Source organism: Notolabrus celidotus, chromosome 3 (assembly GCF_009762535.1).
Source record: "Notolabrus celidotus isolate fNotCel1 chromosome 3, fNotCel1.pri, whole genome shotgun sequence".
In the NCBI taxonomy this organism is placed as follows: Eukaryota; Metazoa; Chordata; class Actinopteri; order Labriformes; family Labridae; genus Notolabrus; species Notolabrus celidotus.
Window position 1 is genome coordinate 9,788,780 of NC_048274.1, and position 18,645 is coordinate 9,807,424.

At 38.8% G+C, this 18,645-nt stretch overlaps 1 protein-coding gene across 1 annotated transcript; it reads right to left on the reverse strand.

Moving 5' to 3' along the window:
- Positions 1-2,488: 2,488 nt before the first annotated feature.
- On the reverse strand, positions 2,489-18,295 carry dhodh (dihydroorotate dehydrogenase). The gene is made up of 9 exons (XM_034680523.1): positions 18,169-18,295; positions 14,512-14,724; positions 12,924-13,123; positions 11,324-11,406; positions 10,848-11,035; positions 8,755-8,868; positions 6,444-6,597; positions 6,190-6,349; positions 2,489-5,175 (listed from the first exon to the last, which is right to left on the reverse strand). The coding sequence occupies exons 1-9, from the start codon at positions 18,184-18,186 to the stop codon at positions 5,031-5,033; spliced, it is 1,275 nt and encodes a 424-aa protein (XP_034536414.1). The 5' UTR covers positions 18,187-18,295; the 3' UTR covers positions 2,489-5,030.
- Positions 18,296-18,645: the final 350 nt, after the last annotated feature.

An 18,645-nucleotide genomic window follows, 5' to 3' on the forward strand; every position in this document is an offset into this window, starting at 1 on the left:
TCCAAGCTAAGAGCCTTTGTCCTCAGGGTGTGCTTCCTTCCTTACACATAAAAAGGTTTTTGGTAATCCAGCGCTTTATTCATGATAAGAACTACTGATGTCCCATAAGTCTGAATGCTGCAAGAGCGTACTTTGATCTACACCCACTAGAACAAACTGTGTTTGATTTTAATTTAAAGACTTGCCCTTAAAGTTTGAGGTTGAATGCTTTGAAAAAACTTTCTTGGATTGTCACCTTCTTCGTTTTTGTGGGTAGGTTTAAAAATCTGGAAAAAACTGAATGTTACAATGAACCATCACAATTACATTCAAGGTTAGTTGTTTTTCTGACTTCAGACCAAAAAGAAATCAGAGGCCTCCTCTGTTTGCAGACTATAACACCTCCTATGGAGCATGTTTGATGGACACGTAGTCCATAGTCCCAGTGATTCCACGTCAGTTAGCGTTCCATGTCGATGGATTCTTATCTGCCTCCCTTCTTCTCTGAGCTCTGCGGTTCACACACCTTTAAAAATAAACAAGGCAAATGTCACAAATTTGAACTCTGCTGCTATCATCACCACCGCTCGTGGTTTAAGTCTCTTTGTAGAGATCGCTAACCTAAAGTTTCTCTCACCTGCTCCTCGCATCAATCATATTGCTGGACAGAATCCATTATGAAAATTTCCCTATCATGCAGATTCAGCATGCTAACCAAAACTAGCTTTTAGCCACATTGTTTTGATGCTAACGGTAGCTAACGGTTTTACCTCACCTTACGGTCTATGGTGTCAACAAGCAGAAGCAAAATGTGTCTGAACTCTTTTACGTGGATTGATTTGACATGACGTGTGATCAGTTTGCCTCTGGTGTTGCTCATGTTAGTTAAAGTTATTAACCGCCTGCTAGGGGTTTTGACCAATCAGAATTAAGCATCTTACACAACAGGAAGACCAATAAGAAAGCCGGGTAATAAAGAAACTTAAGAGCTGTGACATTTGCCTCGTTTATTTTTTAAAGGTGTGTGAACCGCAGAGCTCAGAGAAGGAGAGCTGAATGAGGATATCATTTTAATCAAATAAGATAATCATGTAATCAGTGTTTTCGGCCAAATTGTCTGTATCTTTTGTTTTTATTATAATTGTTTTTAGCCACGTTATAAGCGAGATAATGTGAGATTAGCAGGTGGTTATGCGAAATAGAACCCTGACAGGGTTTTGGAAAGCCACTCTTTGAAATGTGATGAAAAAAAAAGTTCTTTAATCTAAAGCCTCCTCTGAGCTGCCGTAGACGTCCTCCTGCTGTGGACGATCTGGACTCCAGCTGATACGGACGTGCTGGACTCCAGCGGCAACAGCTTCTACGACTCGTCTCATCACTATCACCTCTCTCTCTTACTCCCCTCTATCTGTCTTTCCAGACCCAACTCAGTCGAGGCATGATGGCTGTCTAACATGAGTCTGGTTCTGCCTGAGGTTTCTGCCTGTTAAAAGGAAGTTTTTCCTCACCACTGTAACTAGCTAAATACTGCGATGTGCAATGCTCATGATGGATTAAGGTGGGGTCAGACTGAGTCTTACCCTGTCTTGGTGTTGGGTCTCTGTTCATAATTTGACATAGTGTGGTCTAGACCTCCTATGTTTGTAAAAGCGTCTTGAGATAACGTTTGTTGTGATTTGGCGCTATACAAATAAAGATTGATTGATTGATTGATGTGGGATTTTTGACAGATTTACTACAAATGCTGATCTCCTCTTTTCTATTAGCTCTCAGGCTGTACCGAACATGGCTCAAACAGCATATTAAAGGCAGGGAAACAGTCAGACTGCACCTCTCCTCTCACAGTGACACCACATCCGAGATACAAGCCGGTCTGCATTTCGCCTCAGGAAAGGAAGAAAGAGGTGCCGAGCAGGTCACAGCTGCTCCTCACATTAGGCTACTGCCGCCTTCATTGGCTAAATCAAACGGCTGCCATCTATTCTGGTATCAGCAGGTTGAAAAGATAGGACACAGTCCGAGGAAGAAACACCAGAGCAACAATAAAAGCAGCATCCTTAACCAGCAGGAGGCCTTGATACCAGAATGTCCACAGATGATAGAAAAGGAGAGATAATTTGGTTCAGGGGAAGAAGTGTTTGAGGGTTTGTGTGTGAAAGGAGCCAAGCAAAAAATTAAAACCCTTCAGCTCTTTCTTCACCTAACCTCCCTTCTTCTTCATTTTAGTTTTCAGCACCTTAAGTGAATCATAACCTTCAACACGTGTTCTCTAAATCTGAGTTTGAGGGACGAAACATTGTACACATTCAATTAAATTAAAATCAGGATCTTACTTTAACCCTCTTCTTGGAACTCGTTTTGCATTCGTCAGCCTTCACTAGCACGCAATAAGAGAACAGTGATGTTTTATCTTTGAAGGTTCTTCCTTCTTTCATCATCGCTTCAAAGTCAGTTTTTATGAGAAAATGAACAAAATCTCAAAGGAGACTCTTCAAAACACATCAGGAAGTATGATTCAAGTATTTTATTCTCATCTGACAAGACTTCACGTCTGTCAAGTCATCCTCTGAACTCCATGAATAACACAGCTGATCCCTCTCTTCATTCTTGATGGTTTTTCCTCCCACATGATTGATTTCACATCTCTAATTGAAATAAGTTTTATTACAGAGAACTGAGGACACGTGAAGCAGCTTTCAACATTGGCAGCCTGAGGTAGATGAAAAACATTGTAAATATCCCAATAGAAATTATTAAAAAATGATGTACCGTCATTATAATCATAATAGTATCAGAACTATGCAATATTAAATGGCACATAGGTCTCTCATGTTTCTGTTATCTCAAGCCCAGCATTTCATTTGGACACCTGAGGGTCAAACCTCTATGGTCTTTGGGAGAGTGACAGCAGGATGGATACACGCCCGGGGGCATGAAACTAGCTACCGAGCAACACGCTGGTATAGAGAACAGCAGCTGCCACTGTAACACGTTTCACCATGAACCTCATTCTGCTTCAAGATTCCTGAAACATTCACAGCGATCACCTCGCTTCATGTATACTTCACGTTATTCTTAAAAGACTGTGACACAGTGCAACAGAAAAAACACTCAACGTCAATACAAGTCTCGAAACCAACAACCTCTTGATCACGGATGTTTCAACTAATTGGACGACACTATCATCCACTATTGCACAGCTCAAAGAAAGAACTTATTATGAACCTGTATTGTATGGAAGTGATGTTTATTTTATTAGAATATTTCTAAGTATTTGTGAGTCATAACATGCCAGTAAAAATGCAACTTTAGTAGCGATGGACTGCCCACTCCAAGTAGTTAAAAGTTTCTGTGACACTTATGTGGGATTGTGCTATGAGCTCAAAGATAACATCAGCAAAGAAACCACTCTGTGATCATTTTTTGTGTCATCAGAGGGGTGCTGGATAAACAGATTATAAAACACGTGGAACTCAAACCAAATGACAACAGTTTATTTACATCACTGTGTTGCACTAACTGTCAATAAAGATATTTATATATACCACCAGTCAAAAGTTTGGAAACACCTTCTCATTCAAGGGTTTGTATTTATTTCAATTATTTTCAACATAGTAGATTAATACTGAATACATCAAAACTATGAAAGAACATATATGGAATTATTTAATGAACAAAAAAGTGTTAAACAAACCAGAATATGTTTTATATTTTAGATTCTGTAAAGTAGCCCCCTTTTTCCTTCATGACAGCTTTGCACACTCTTGGTATTCTCTCAGTCTGCTTCATGAAGTGGTCTCCTGGAATGGTTTCTAATTAACATGAGCCTTGTAAAGAGTTCATTTATAGAATGACTTTCCTTCTTAATGTGTTTGAGACCATCAGTTGTGTTGTTCAGAGGTAGGGTTAGTACACAATGGATAGCTCTATTTGACTACTGTTGTAATCCATATTATGGCAAAACCAGATTAATTCATAGTTTTGATGTCTTTAGTATTAATCCACAATGATGAAAATAATTATAATAAATGAAAACCATTGAATGAGAAGGTGTGTCCAAACTTTTGACTGGTAGTGTATATATCACTTAGGCAGTATGTGTTGTAAAGTAAAACCTCTGGTGTCTATTTTAGTACTCATAATGTGGATGGAGCGTGGGTAGTACTGGTGTGACAGTCTCGACACCTAGATGATTGGCAGGCCACCAGCCCCGGCATATGCAGCAACATAGGCCTATGTCACTGCATATACCAGGCGTGTTTCGATATCGGCGCTACTGCCTTAGAAAAGGTAACAAACAACAAAATAACTTTGATTTCGGAAACATGGCATCATAACTACCTGGTCCAAGGCCTCACTCTTTGTGTTCAGACTTTCCAATGAAGGATCTATTTAAGTCTGACATACTGTGCCTTAGAATAAAGAGCTTGCAAGCTGTTGCCATAAACGGTCCTCTCTCGTTGGACACAGTAAGTAAATGTTGATCTTTAACCCAAATGTTGTCCACGTGGTATTCTGTTTGCTGTTCTTGTCTGTACTCCAGTCATTTATGAGTAATAATAACATGTACTTCAAGATTAGCAAAAAACAATATAAAGGTTGCTAGCATACTTCAACACCCGTATTAAATAATTTTAAAGTTTTGTATTATTATCTAAATGACATCAGTACAGATCGTTCTTGTTGATCGGCAGAAAATGGTTTTAAAAAATGTTTATTCAGCTAGTGTTTGAAGAGTTGAAGCACTTTGGTGTCAGTGGATATTCACAACCTGCTGTTACACTGTAACAAAGGATTTACATCTTAGAGTTAAAAACATACCTCAGCCTCCTCATCCTTTAAATTCAAGTTTAGGACAGAAGACGATTATGTGCGTTGAGCGTTTTGCACTCCTCGCAGCAAATACTGAAAATAAGGTTTTAACAACAACCAGCCCCGTTAAATAAAAACGATTGCACGTCTGCTTATCCGTGAAATCAATGGACGGTGGATGGACCATCATAAATATGGAGCTTTTATCAGAGTTCAGTGAAAGTGGTGGATCACGTGGCTTAGTTTGTGGAGAAGGCAGCGACAGGTGCAGAGTCTGTGTTAACATTTACCATCTCGTTCAGTGGGATGGGTTTATGAGTGGACACGTGATCTTGTCTGTGATCTGCTCCCACTGCCTCTGAGACGCTGCTGAAGCCTTGTTCCCTGTTGAAAAGAAAGAAAAAGGAGAATACATTTCTGTTTGTAAAAGAAATGTTGAACTCAACCTAACTCCTGTAGAAGTAGTGTGGGGTAAAGAGGCGGGCTTTGAGCCTCCTCGCTAACAGCTACATTGTTCCCACCTGTCAGTCAAGTCAGCTGTGACTCTAATTATGGAAAACTTGTGACCTTAAAACCTTCGAAACTGCTGAGTTATGAAAACATTCACCCCTGTACAGTACAGAGAAATTAACTATTCAGACTAAAATCATTTTTTAACCACACTGTAAACATGTTTATTTCGTTTTTAAAGATTGGCCTTTTTGAATGGGTGTGTATGTGGCCTCAAGTGGACACTCGAGGAACTGCAGTTTTTAACACTTCGGCATTGGCTTCAATTCTCGTGGCTGAAGGTTGCTGCTTCGTCCAACGGTCCGGTCTTAAAATACAGTGAGATCTTCACGAGACTTGTTGAAATGATGAGGTCATTGCATAAGGATTAGCAAAAGGAAACAGTCGGCCCATAGCTCCGCCCCCTACAGGCCTCCAGGGGGCTAGACAATCAGAGGAAAGGGGGTTTGTGCAGCGGGGGGTCTTAAAGAGACAGTAGCTGAAATGAAGCGTTTCAGGCAGAAGCTGAAATGAGGGTTTTATAAAACATCAGTGTGAGAAAAATAGGGAAAAATTGTAACGTTACCACAGAGATACAAGAGGGACACTTTAAACTCTGTGGAGAAATGCTTTATCAACACTGGGGGATAAATATGGTTTGTTCTGGTCTTGTTCAAACAGTTTGGGATTTTATTTTCCTAGAACCATAGTAAATCAAGTAACCGGTGAGTCAAGAGAACATGGTATAATCATTAAAAGGAAGCACGAAGCAGCACAATGATGTCACAGATTGTGAGATAAGACACAGTCCAGAGTGTTGGTTATCACTTTAAAATTAACTTTCATTTATCTTCAAAAAAGGTTTGGATAACTTGGAGACGACCCTGACTTTATCAAAGCAATACTCACTTTAGAAGTTGCTCTAGTTCCCGCTTGATCTTCGTCACCACAGGTGGACCCTGATACGTCAAAGCTGTGTAAAGCTGAACCAATGAGGCTCCTGCACGGATCTTATCCAAAGCGTCCTGCCCACTGGCCACGCCTCCAATTCCAATTATTGTGACTTTACCTAAAAAAAAACAACATTATGTCTATTATACTGTATATGAATGTATATGTGTGAATGTCATGATCATAACATACAGGTGTGTGTGAATGAGTACCGTGTGTTAGATTGTACATCTCTCTCACGGTGCTGGTGGAGAGGTCTTTGAGCGGCTGACCGCTGAGCCCACCGACCTCGGACTTGTTTGGATCCTGAAGCGTCTCAGGTCTGGACACTGTGGTGTTTGTCACCATCAAACCATCCACTCCCAGCTGCAGACACAGAGCATACATCGTGAGGAGAGGGCAGGAAGTCAGAGCGACAGTGAGTAAAGGCTGTCTGACTTTCACAGACCTCCAGTGTTAAATGTACTGTGAGGAAGAGAGAGCTGTTTAAGTTGTTCTTTGTTGTGTCTTCTTAATGTCTCTTCCATTAAGGTTTAACTGCTCGCTCCAATAAGCACAAAAACATCTCTGGATGTTCAAAAGAAGGAAAGAGGAAGCTGTTACATCTTTTAAAAACTAAAGTGTCCCTTCTAAATAATCTATGCTGCGTATTTTAGGACATTTTAGTTGATGAATGGGGTACAATATGCAAAAAGGAACAAATTCAAACCATCAATACCAGTCCTTAATATCCCTGACCTATGTTTCATGTGCAAGGCATATCCAGGCACTTTATGTCACTGCCTATGGGAATGTGAAGAGGTTCAAAAATTATTGAGGGCAGTGGTTAGCTTTGTTTCTCAGATTGCCTCAATCCCTATTACTCAAAATCCTAAAATATGTTTCTTAAGGTTTGCAATTATATTGTGATGAATGGAGGACAAACTCTCTCTCTTATTCTCCTCTGTCCCTCTTTCCAACCCCAACATGGTCTCAGCAAAAGTCTGTCTAACATGAGTCTGGTCCTGCTGGAGGTTTCTGCCTGTTAAAGGAAGTTTGTCCTTGCCACTGTAACTTGCTAAATGCTGCAAAGTGCTCTGCTCATGGTGGATTAAGATGAGATCGGACTGAGTCCTGTCCGTAAGATGGGACTGGATCTTACCCTGTCTTGATGTTGGGTCTTTGTTAATAATAGAACATAGAGTACGGTCTAGACCTGCTTTGTTTGGAACGAGTCTTCAGATAACATTTGTTGTGATTTGGTGCTATATAAATAAAGATTGATTGAAACTCAAATTTGTGCTAGTATACTCAAATTATTTTGCTGTATTTTAGTTTAGATATCCTTTTTTCTTAATGTAATTTCATTAACTTCAAGGTTGTGTCCGAAATTATTTGAAGAGTATGGTTATACACTACCAGTCTAAAGTTTGGAAGCACCTTCTCATTCAAGGGTTTGTATTTATTTCAATTATTTGAAACACTGTAGATTAATACAAAAGACATCAAAACTATGAAAGAACATATATGGGTTTATTTAATTCACAGAAAAGTGTTAAACAAACCAGAATATGTTTTATATTTTAGATTCTGTAAAGTGGCCCCCTTTTTCCTTCATGACAGCTTTGCACACTCTTGGTATTCTCTCAGTCTGCTTCATGAAGTGGTCTCCTGGAATGGTTTCTAATTAACATGAGCCTTGTCAAGAGTTCATTTGTAGAATGACTTGCTTGCTTAATGTGTTTGAGACCATCAGTTGTGTTGTTCAGAGGTAGGGTTAGTACACAATGGATAGCTCTATTTGACTACTGTTGTAATCCATATTATGGCAAAACCAGCTGATTTCATAGTTTTGATGTCTTCAGTATTAATCTACAATGTTGAAAATAATTAAAATAAATAAAAACCATTGAATGAGAAGGTGTGTCCAAACTTTTGACTAGTGGTGTATTTTCAGTTTTCTGTGTGTTGTGATATTCTGCCAGGTTTTCAGGGAGTGTTATGTGTTTTCTGTATGTTTTGATACATTTTACACATACCCTGTTAAATGTAAAAATCAATAAAAAAAACATGTTTACGAAAAAAAAAGTATGCTGTGTATTTTTTTATTTTCTGCACTTTGTTGTGTCGAACTATTTCAATCAGAAAATGTTTACATCTTTTATTTTTGCATTGAAAGCACTTTGACTAAGACTTTGGCTGCAGGCTTGAACAGGGTGTGTGTGGTTTGCATAAGAACATGTGACATCGCACAGAGGAAGATCTCAACCTTTTCTCCTGTGCAAAGCTCTTTTCATGTTTCACTGAGAACAGAGAGTGTATTCTTAAATAGTATTCTTCTTATTTAACGTTAATTTTTTTAATGAAAATTAAACTTAAAATGTTTATCCCTCTGAAGCAAACCGGACTGTGCAGATACAAAAGAAAGCAGAAATGAAGCCTAAAAAATCTGATTAAAAAAATGTTTCAAATGTAACCAACAAGCTGGAAAATAAAGATTCAAGTCAAAGTTTGAAAATTAAATGTCTGCAACAAATAACTAACCTCAGTGACAACATCAGCAATGTCCTGTTTGTCCTGCGCTGTGAGGTCAGGAGCAATCTTCACCAACACTGGAGGTTTGTATCCTCCCTGCAGGGCATCACGCTCCTTCAACACCTAAGCAGATTATAATAAATATAATAATATAATCATCTTTATTTATAGAGCATACCTCAAAATCCACATTACAAAAAGCTTTAGAAGGCAGCAACAAGACTCAATATCAGGAATAAACAGGAACCTGTCAAAGACATTTAGAATTAAATAAAATCAGGACAGTGAAAAATCTTTTAGGAAGTGACTCAAGCAGGAGCGCTGAGCCTAACTTCCTCAGGGAGATGATACCAGACTGAAAACACTCTGACCCTTCATGTTTTCAGCCTGGAACAGAGAGAAGATCTCCGCCCAAGGATCACAAGGTGCACACTGGAGTGTACAGGATTAAAAAGGTTGGAGATGAAACCGGGGCAGAGACCGTTGAATGCTTAAATCAATAAAATCCTAAAATCAATCTGAAAACATTCAGCAGTCAGTGTAAAGAAGCTAAAACAGGCTAGTGAGAACATTTCTTGGCAGCTGAGTTATGATAAAAAAAATGTGAGCACATCAGACGAGAGAGGAAAAACTTAAGGGCTACAAAACCAAAACACAGAGTAGTAGTTCCATATATCAACCAACTCTACACCAAAGCATAAACACACAAATGTCACTCTTTAAGCCCTGAAATGTACCTCAGGATGCAGTTCAATAACATCTCATCAGATCTTACTCATGTTCTATGCCCCAAATTCAGATTGCATCCCTTACTGAACATGTTTAGTGTGTCCCTTTTGTATTTGAGATTCTTCAGTGATGAATGAAAGTGAGCTTCCAACACATATTCTGTCATTAGTTGTCACTGCACTACCTGCACTGTGTACATAGGCTGTTTTTTTATAACTGTATTTTATTATATTTTATTGTATTTTATATTAAATTTTTGATATTTAAGAGCTGGAACAGAGAAACAGCCTATCGTTTTTCCTGGATGTCCCGTATATATAGTGAAAAATTGACAATAAAAACCTTTGAATCTTGAATCTTGAATTAATGAAACCATGTACAGACACGTTGTCCTTTTGTCCAAGGGCACGAGGCGATTAAAACCCAGAATGTGAAAATGATATCATTATTTTCTTATTTAAAAAAAAAAAGATTTTTATATTTTGCTGTTTAAGAGTTTTCTTCAACCCTGATCGAAGGACTGCACCGAATATAAACATATTTAAAAGCAAATTTCAGACCTGCCTTTTTAGTCTCACTCTTAAATGAGTTTTGTTCTATCTCACTTTGTTAACCTATTATATTTTATATATGTATTTCTTTATTATTTACATGTTGGCTTATTCTTAATTATAATATTGAATATAATGTATTTTTAATTCTGTTATTTTTTTAATTTGGATTTATCTATTGATCAATTAATTTATTTATTTATTATCTAGTTCAAATTTGAGTACATTTAAGTCATATACTGACCTTTATTATTATAGATGCATTTTTTTTTATCTCTATTATTATGTATTTATCAATTTATTGTGGATAAATTGTGGATTTACTTGTCATGCAGCATTTAAATGTATTTCACTTGTTAAATCTTTTAGTATATCATTATGTTATTAATTTATTTTATTCTGGTGGGTTTGATTTCCTGGCTTTAGTTTAAACTTCTTATATTACCTCCGGGGTTTCCTGATTAAGATATCATGACAGGGTTTACTCGGTTCATCATGTTTTTAACCTTGTATATGGATTGTGGGTAGGGGGGGTTCTTCTTTGTATCTTGAATTTATTCTTTTTATGACTACCAATATTATTTGTATGTACAACACTGTGTGTAACAATATTATTGTATGAAAAGTGCTTTAAAAATAAAGTCTGATTGATTGATTCTTGCTTTCTATAAGGGGCACTGTGGTCACCGTTTATCTTTTAACATCTTCATTATGTCAAAACTTTCCTTTCCTTGAAGCTAAAATGAAAGCCGGTCATAAGAGTGAAATGTTCACACCAAAATGAATCATCCAGTGAGCTGATAAACTTCCAAACAGTCGTACCGTGTGTAGGAGCCTGTGGAGCTCAGCCTTCCCCTGTAGATCCCTGAGACCGGGCGTATTGGGACTGCTGACGTTAACCACCAGGTAGTCAGCCAGCGGGCCCAGCACTCTCACTCCCTCCAAGTAATCTGCCCCTGCATCCTGGGACAGCTTGTTCTTCCCCAAGTTGATGCCCAGGGGAAGGCCGGCTGTAAACAAAGAGAAACACAAGTATGCAAACACAAACACACAAATAAGTTCAGAGGAGCACAAACACAGGCTGCATCATCGGACGCAAAACCTGCTGGTGAACAAAACAAGATACAAGGACAGGTCAAGGTTCTAACATAGACTATAACAGTGTTTCACCACTATTCAGCTTCCATAATGAAAACTAAATAACTATTAAACAATAACAGCACAGTGTGGGAAAACAGGACAGGTATGTGGTTTTATGTTCCACTGACAAGTCAAGACAACAAAAAGTGCCTGCTCACCTTGACTGTGCTGTTTCTGAGAGTCTGCCCGAGCCGTCAGCCTCTGCTCTGCGTCTGCCAAACCACAGCTGTTGAATCCATACCTGAGAAGAACCAGACGCACTTACTGGATCAAAATGTATCGAAGCAAGTCAATCAAAGAATAAAGATTATTTTTTAATCTCAAGCTTTAACTTTATTTTTTCACTTTTAACCCGCTGTTCCCATTCTTACTAACATAAATCTTCTTTCTAACTATTTTTCTAACACATGCTATCTTTGCATTTTACACATTTACTTCAGAGTAGTTCAATCATATCTAGCAAGCAGGTCATCTAAAGGAAAATGAACCCAAACAAGGTCTTCTATAGTTTCATTTCTTCCTCAAAAAATGTACGTTAGCTTGGACAATTTAATGACTGTACACTTTTAATAACCGTTTTCTTCACACCTTCATAGTCCATACTATATTCTACAAGAATAACTTCATGTCTTTTATTGATTTCTTTCTCAAGAAGCTGTTAAAGTTTTGCATTCCTTTATTACACAGTTTCTTACTGATCTTCCTATTGTGTAAGATGCTTGATTCTGATTGGTCAAAACCCCTTGATAATAGTTATTAACTTTCACTAACATGAGCAACACCAGAGACAAACTTATCAAACGTCAGAGAAGAAGGAGAGCTGGATGAGGACAGTTTCATGTTAAATCGACCACAAAAGGCAGATAAGAATCCATCACCATGGAACGCTTACTGACTTGGAACCACTGGGACTATTTTTTTAGAACTGTAAACACAAATCATTTTAGATCAATAAAATAATCTTTTAATCAATTTTTTTTGCCACCATGTTTGTATCTTAAGTTAGTAGCCCACAACCACCTGCTCACCATACATTATCCCTTACTTACAAACTGCATATCTGGCAACAATCTGTTCTTCAAAGCAGCAACAAAACTAATTAATGTACAGCTCTGATAAAACAGTTTCTAATTATGTAAATAATAAGTTCACTGAGTTCAAAAGCGATATAAGAAGTAACTGGCAACTTCTTTCTGTATAGAGCGAGAGAGAAACCAGGAAAGATCTGGTTTCTTTGGATTTAATTTATTCAAATCTGTGAAGAAACCGAGGAAAATCCATGAACTCATTTTCACAGCTTGATAAATGTGAGGCCCAGAGCAGGAAACATGTAGGCAGTGTAATCTCTGAACATTCAGAGCAATATGAAAAACAATATTACACGGTCACATGACCATCTACTGCCCTTGTTTTCTGTTTTCAGGACTTTTACATCGACGGAGACATTTGTGGCTTCTTTACTTTTGTATAAATGACTGTGTTTGTTAAAGAGAGGAAGACTTTAAGCTAAAGAACAACAAATTCAGGATCCGTATGGTCATCATACTTAAACCATGGGCAGTGGTGACATGATTAGCAGCTAATTAAGGGAAATAGAACCTCTTCAGGGTGAGACAAGACCTCGACATGAAGTGGAGGTGTCTTGTCTCGCCCTGTCGGGATTATTTTCCCCATAACCACCTGCTAATCATACACGATCCCTTACATAACATCCAGCCCTACATGTTCTGTTTACATTCAGCGTATCATAAAACTTACCGGTTTATTATGGCATGATCTGTGGTGAGTCTGAACACACGTGGTTTGGGGTTTCCCTCCTGAGGTTTGGGAGTGATTGTGCCCACTTCGACAAAACCGAAACCGACTTTATACAACCCGTCGACGGCTTCTCCATGCTTATCAAAACCTGCTGCAATCCCTATGGGGTTTTTGAACTTCAGGCCCAGGACGTTCACTTCCTGCAAATGTGTGAAAACAAGGCTTTAAAGTCTGTCCACAGATGTGAACACAAACAGTACAGGGGTAGAAACACTGACAGCTAAACTCAGGCTCACTTTTTTCCTGTTCTCACTCTTAGCAGTTTTTTAAATGACATATACTCTCAACTTGTCGACATTGACAGAGGGCTTGAGATTGTACTTTTGTTCGCTTTGGCAACTGATTACCCTCTTAGTTATGCTGCTATAGGCTTAAACTGCCACCCTGGGATCCGGTTTTTCCCTCTCTCCTGTCTGCCTGTCTCTTACTTTAACTCTCCTTGTCCCATTAAAGTTACTAACCATAGACCTTTTCCGTGGTCCCTGAGCTCCCATGTCTCGTAGGTTCCTCTGAATCTCTGCCTTAGACGACCTGCTGCTGTTACAACTACTACTATCATCTCTCTCTCTTCATCTCCCTCTATCCCTCTCTCCAACACGGTCTCAGCAGATGTGTGTCTAACATGAGTCTGGTCCTGTTGGAGGTTTCTGCCTGTTAAAGGAAGTTTGTCCTTGCCACTGTAACTTGCTAAATGCTGCAAAGTGCTCTGCTCATGGTGGATCAAGATGAGATCAGTAACAGCCAGTAGAGCGTTTGTTACTTTAAGACAGGAACGTTTCTGCAATTTAACTCCTGCACCACCAGTTCATGGGAAAATGCAATAGCAAGAAATTAGCAATGATGTGTGAAAAATTTGTTGAATCCATATTGTGAAAGCTTATACAGACACTTGACTCGTCTTCCTGGAGTACCTGAGCTCCCTTGTCTCGTAGGTTCCTCTTGATCTCTGCTGCTGTGGACGTGCCAGACTCCAGCTGCTGCAACTACTAACCGTCTCACCACTATCATCTCTCTCTCTTCATCTCCCTCTATCCCTCTCTCCAACACGGTCTCAGCAGATGTGTGTCTAACATGAGTCTGGTCCTGCTGGAGGTTTCTGCCTGTTAAAGGAAGTTTGTCCTTGCCACTGTGACTTGCTAAATGCTGCAAAGTGCTCTGCTCATGGTGGATTAAGATGAGATCAGACTGAGTCCTGTCTGTAAGATGGAGAACATAGAGTGCGGTATAGACCTGCTCTGTTTGAAAAGAGTCTTCAGATAATGTTTGTTGTGATTTGGCACTATATAAATAAAGATTGATAGATTGAAACTCAAATGTGTGCCAGTATATTTCTAATCTATTTGTTGCTGTATTTTAGTTTAGATATCATGCAGGCTAGGCTAGGCTGCAGTACAGACAAAGCTGAAACACTCTGCCAAGCATGGGGCCCCCTGTCAAGCAACTTACTAGTGAATCACTGTGGATGCTTACATTATCAGCTATATAGTGAAAATATAACTAACCAAAGGGAAGTTAAGGTAATGCTTACCAATGATGCAGGGTCCTGGTAGCGGTTCAGAGGAACCAGACCTAGACCAATAATCTTCACCGCCAACACATGTGCCGTCTCTGCTCCCACAATCCTCTGCAGCAGGGGCATCAGCTGGGTAGCGTAGAAGCGCTCATCTCCGACCGCAGTGAGGTAGGAGGCAAACAAAAGGCTACCAGAGCCGATGACCTTCACTGCTTCTTTAAACTGCTTCTGTTAACACAAAGAGCAGAGAATAAATACATAAATGATCTTAAGTATTGAGGACATACCAACAGCAGCTGTGTTTACAGAATCATTATTAGTTTGCAGCATCTCATTTTAATTCATGTTTCTATCATCAATCATATTGATTATGTAACTCCCTTTTTGCTGGTTTGCCTCTAAAAACTTGAACTCAAAAAGCTGCTGTCGGAGTTTTAACACAGAAAAAGAAAACTGATCACATAAACCCACTTTTTTTAAAAAACTCTGCACTGGTTACCTGCTTCTTCTAGAACTGTTTTTAAAACTCTTAACAGCCTCCATACATCACAGATCTCCTGTCATCTTATGTTACACTGCGATCAATGAGGTCCTTGCATGCTTCCTTTTCAAATGTTCCTCATGTGTCCCTCACAAAGAGAAAGATAGCTTTCTATTTTTATGCCCCTAAACTCTAAACTCTCTGCCTCTGGACATTAAAACAGTGAGCTCTCTTGGGTCCAATCTCAATATCCACACTCACTGATTTTGTGGTGCATTCCTGCTAAGTTTTTGGGGCTGTCAAACTGTCAAATCTTCAAGTGTGTGAGAGATCTCTCTCAGACTTTTTGAGCCCTTTATGTCCTCTTTCCATAAGTGGGCATTTTTTAAGTCATTCCCATAGTTCAGAGCGAACGCTGTAACATGAAATAAGAAAAAGAGAGACGGTAAAAAAGAAGCATTAAGGGTGCAACCAATTCTGGCGTTAGAAAGTTTGCCTGTAAGTATAAATGTAGAAAACAGCCTTAATCAGCCTAAATCTATTTATCTTCACATATGTGTATATACAGTATAATCTATATATTTATAGTTATATATTCTATGTTTTTTTGGGGTAAGCAGTCTGTACGGTAAGAGCCTGGATCACACGGCTGTTAGTCAGCCAGTCCCTTGAGAGCCTCTAATTTGAGGAAAGTAAAAATTATGCATTAAAAATTCCTAACACTGCTATGGTGAGCTACATGACGTCATGCAGGTTATGTGAGAAGTTGCAAAGTGCTGTCCCATTCCCAGTTATACAGTTTTAGCCTCTTACAGCCTCCAGTCCTCAATCACTTTCCAGTTGATGTCAACTAAGTCAAGAAGGGCTCAGGGTTCAGGGAGGACATTGAGATTGGGCCTGGGTGTTTTTAAAAGTAAACTCAAGACTCACCTTTTTAATCTGGCTTTTAACTTGCAAGTTAAGTAATTTCATTTTAGCCCTGGACTGCATTATTACCATTACAACCATTGTTTTAACATCATTTTTATCTATTTTATTGTATTATATCTTATATTATTATATTTTCATTTTATTTTTCTGGTATTTATCTGATTTTATTGTAATTATTTTATTCTACTTTTAGTATTTCATATTAATCAGAATCAGAATCAGAATCAGAATCAGAATCAGCTTTATTCACCAAGTATGCTTGAACACACAAGGAATTTGACTTCAGTAAACTGTAATCTCCTCTATCTTGTTTTAGTTTTGTACCATTTTACCTATTGCTGCTACTTATGTCTCTGTTCTTTTCGGCTGCATGCTTGAATGTGTGTAAGGTAGGTGGGGAGCTTTCCAACCAGCGCTTTAAAAATAAACAAAAGCCAGTATTTGTTCCTCCTTTGCTCAAGAGAGGGCCAACCAACCTTCTCATACAGGACACAGTGATGGGTGTCATTTCTGTCACCAGTTATAAAACTGAGAGCAGAGTGGTAGACAGACCTACATGAGCATATGGCTGTGTTTCTATGAATTGACCTACTGCAACTGATGCTTTTGATAATTAACTGTTCACTAACCCTAAACTTATGAGTCACCTTGCAAGAAGACAGGCAGAAAACTCATTACATTTTCTATTTCCATGGTTTTATTTCAAGTTTAGCTTCTATTTTTCTTTCAGGTTCTTTCAGGTTCCTGGGATCCACTATTTCCCGGGACCTGAGGTGGACCTCCCACATAGACACAATCAGAAAAAAGGCCCAGCAGAGGATGTACTTCCTGCGTCAGCTCAGGAAGTTCAACCTGCCCCAGGAGCTGCTGATCATGTTCTACACCTCCATCATCCAGTCTGTTCTGTGTACCTCCATCACTGTCTGGTTTGGCTCTGCAACCAAACTAGACAAACACAGACTGCAGCGGACTATAAGGACTGCAGAAAAAATCATCGGTGTCGACCTGCCCCCCATCCAGGACTTGTACCGGTCCCGGGCCAGGAAACGGGCAGGTAGCATCACTGCTGACCCCTCACACCCTGGACACAAATTCTTTAAACTCCTCCCCTCCGGCAGGCGCTACAGATCACTGTGCGCCAAAACAACCCGCCATAAGAACAGTTTCTTCCCCCAGGCTGTCACTCTGATGAACACTAAACCATAACAGTGTCACACCTGTCAGATAAATACTCTCTGTAAATATACATGTAGATACACAATGCAACAATTCTCAAAGCAGAATTCCATATTTCTATTTTTTGTACTATTTAACTTCTATTTTATAATGTAAAACTACCTCTGCAACTCACCACTGCACTTTATCATATTATTTTAGCCTGTACATATTAGTCAAGCCTATTTGTTGTTTCTTTGTATTTATAGCTAAGGTTATTGTTATTATATTTTTATTTTATTTTTTATTGTAGTTCTTATTCTTATTCTTATTCTTAAGCCTTGTACAAAGAGAGCATAGTTTACTGAAGTCAAATTCCTTGTGTGTTCAAGCATACTTGGGGAATAAAGCTGATTCTGATTCTGATTCTGATTCTGATTCTTCTATTTTTGTGGACATTTTGTACTATGATAGTTAAATGTACTAATTTTAGATACCTTTTAAAAAAAAACATTCTGGAAGACATCTCACGACACCCCATTTGTGTCTCAACTCCTGCTTTACTGTATTGTTGTGGTCACTTGATACCTACTGAAAGCCACATATTTCTCTCTGGGTTCTATAACCGCCCTCCTTCAACCTCTGTGAGAAATACCTCCCCTGGCTGTCACCCCCATAGAGTGACTTCTATCTGAATAATTTGGCTAAGGGGGTCATCTTTGGAGGATATTGTGTTGATCTGCATGTTTCTCCATGCATATGTTATGTAGGTACACTGAAAGCACCATAGATGGTTTGTTTTATTGCAAGAAACTTTGCAAACCCGAACAATCTAAACATGTTTCTGTGCAATTTTCTTACAATAAACTTCATGATCTCTAAAATGAAAGAAGCTGGGTGATAAAAACAACAACTTACTAAAAACACATGTGTCCCTGTGTTGATATGCAAAAGCTAACCCTGTAGTGTTTCCTGGTTTTATTTCAGGAGGAGCTATACGAGTAACACACACACACACACACACACTCACACACACTTTAATCTACGATGTTTATAATAAGCTGATTCTTTCATACAAATGATGTTAGAATGGTCTCTAAAGTTACCTTCAGAAGTCCCGCCATGGAAGCAGATCTGTCATTGCATTAAAGGGCATTCAATGCATTTCCTAACATGTTACCAAACACACGCGGGAACTGCTTCCTGGATGTATAGTATCGCGAGATTTCCGCGCAGGGAATGAGGAGTGTGCAGGAGCAAGGCAAGGCAAGGCAGGCAAGGCAGCTTTATTTGTATAGCGCATTTCATACACGAGGGCAACTCAATGTGCTTTACATTAACACATTAAAAGCATTGGAGACATTCAGACAGGCATAAAAGAACATAATTAAAATGACAAATATAATAAAACAGAAAAGAAAAGGAAAATTAGAAATATATTAAAAATTACATTAAAATTTTAATTTAAAGTGGGTTAAAATAATCTAAGATAGGAAGGCAGTGGCAAATAAAAAAGTCTTAATCTTTGATTTAAAAGAGGTGAGAGTTGGAGCAGACCTGCAGCTTTCAGGGAGTGTGTTCCA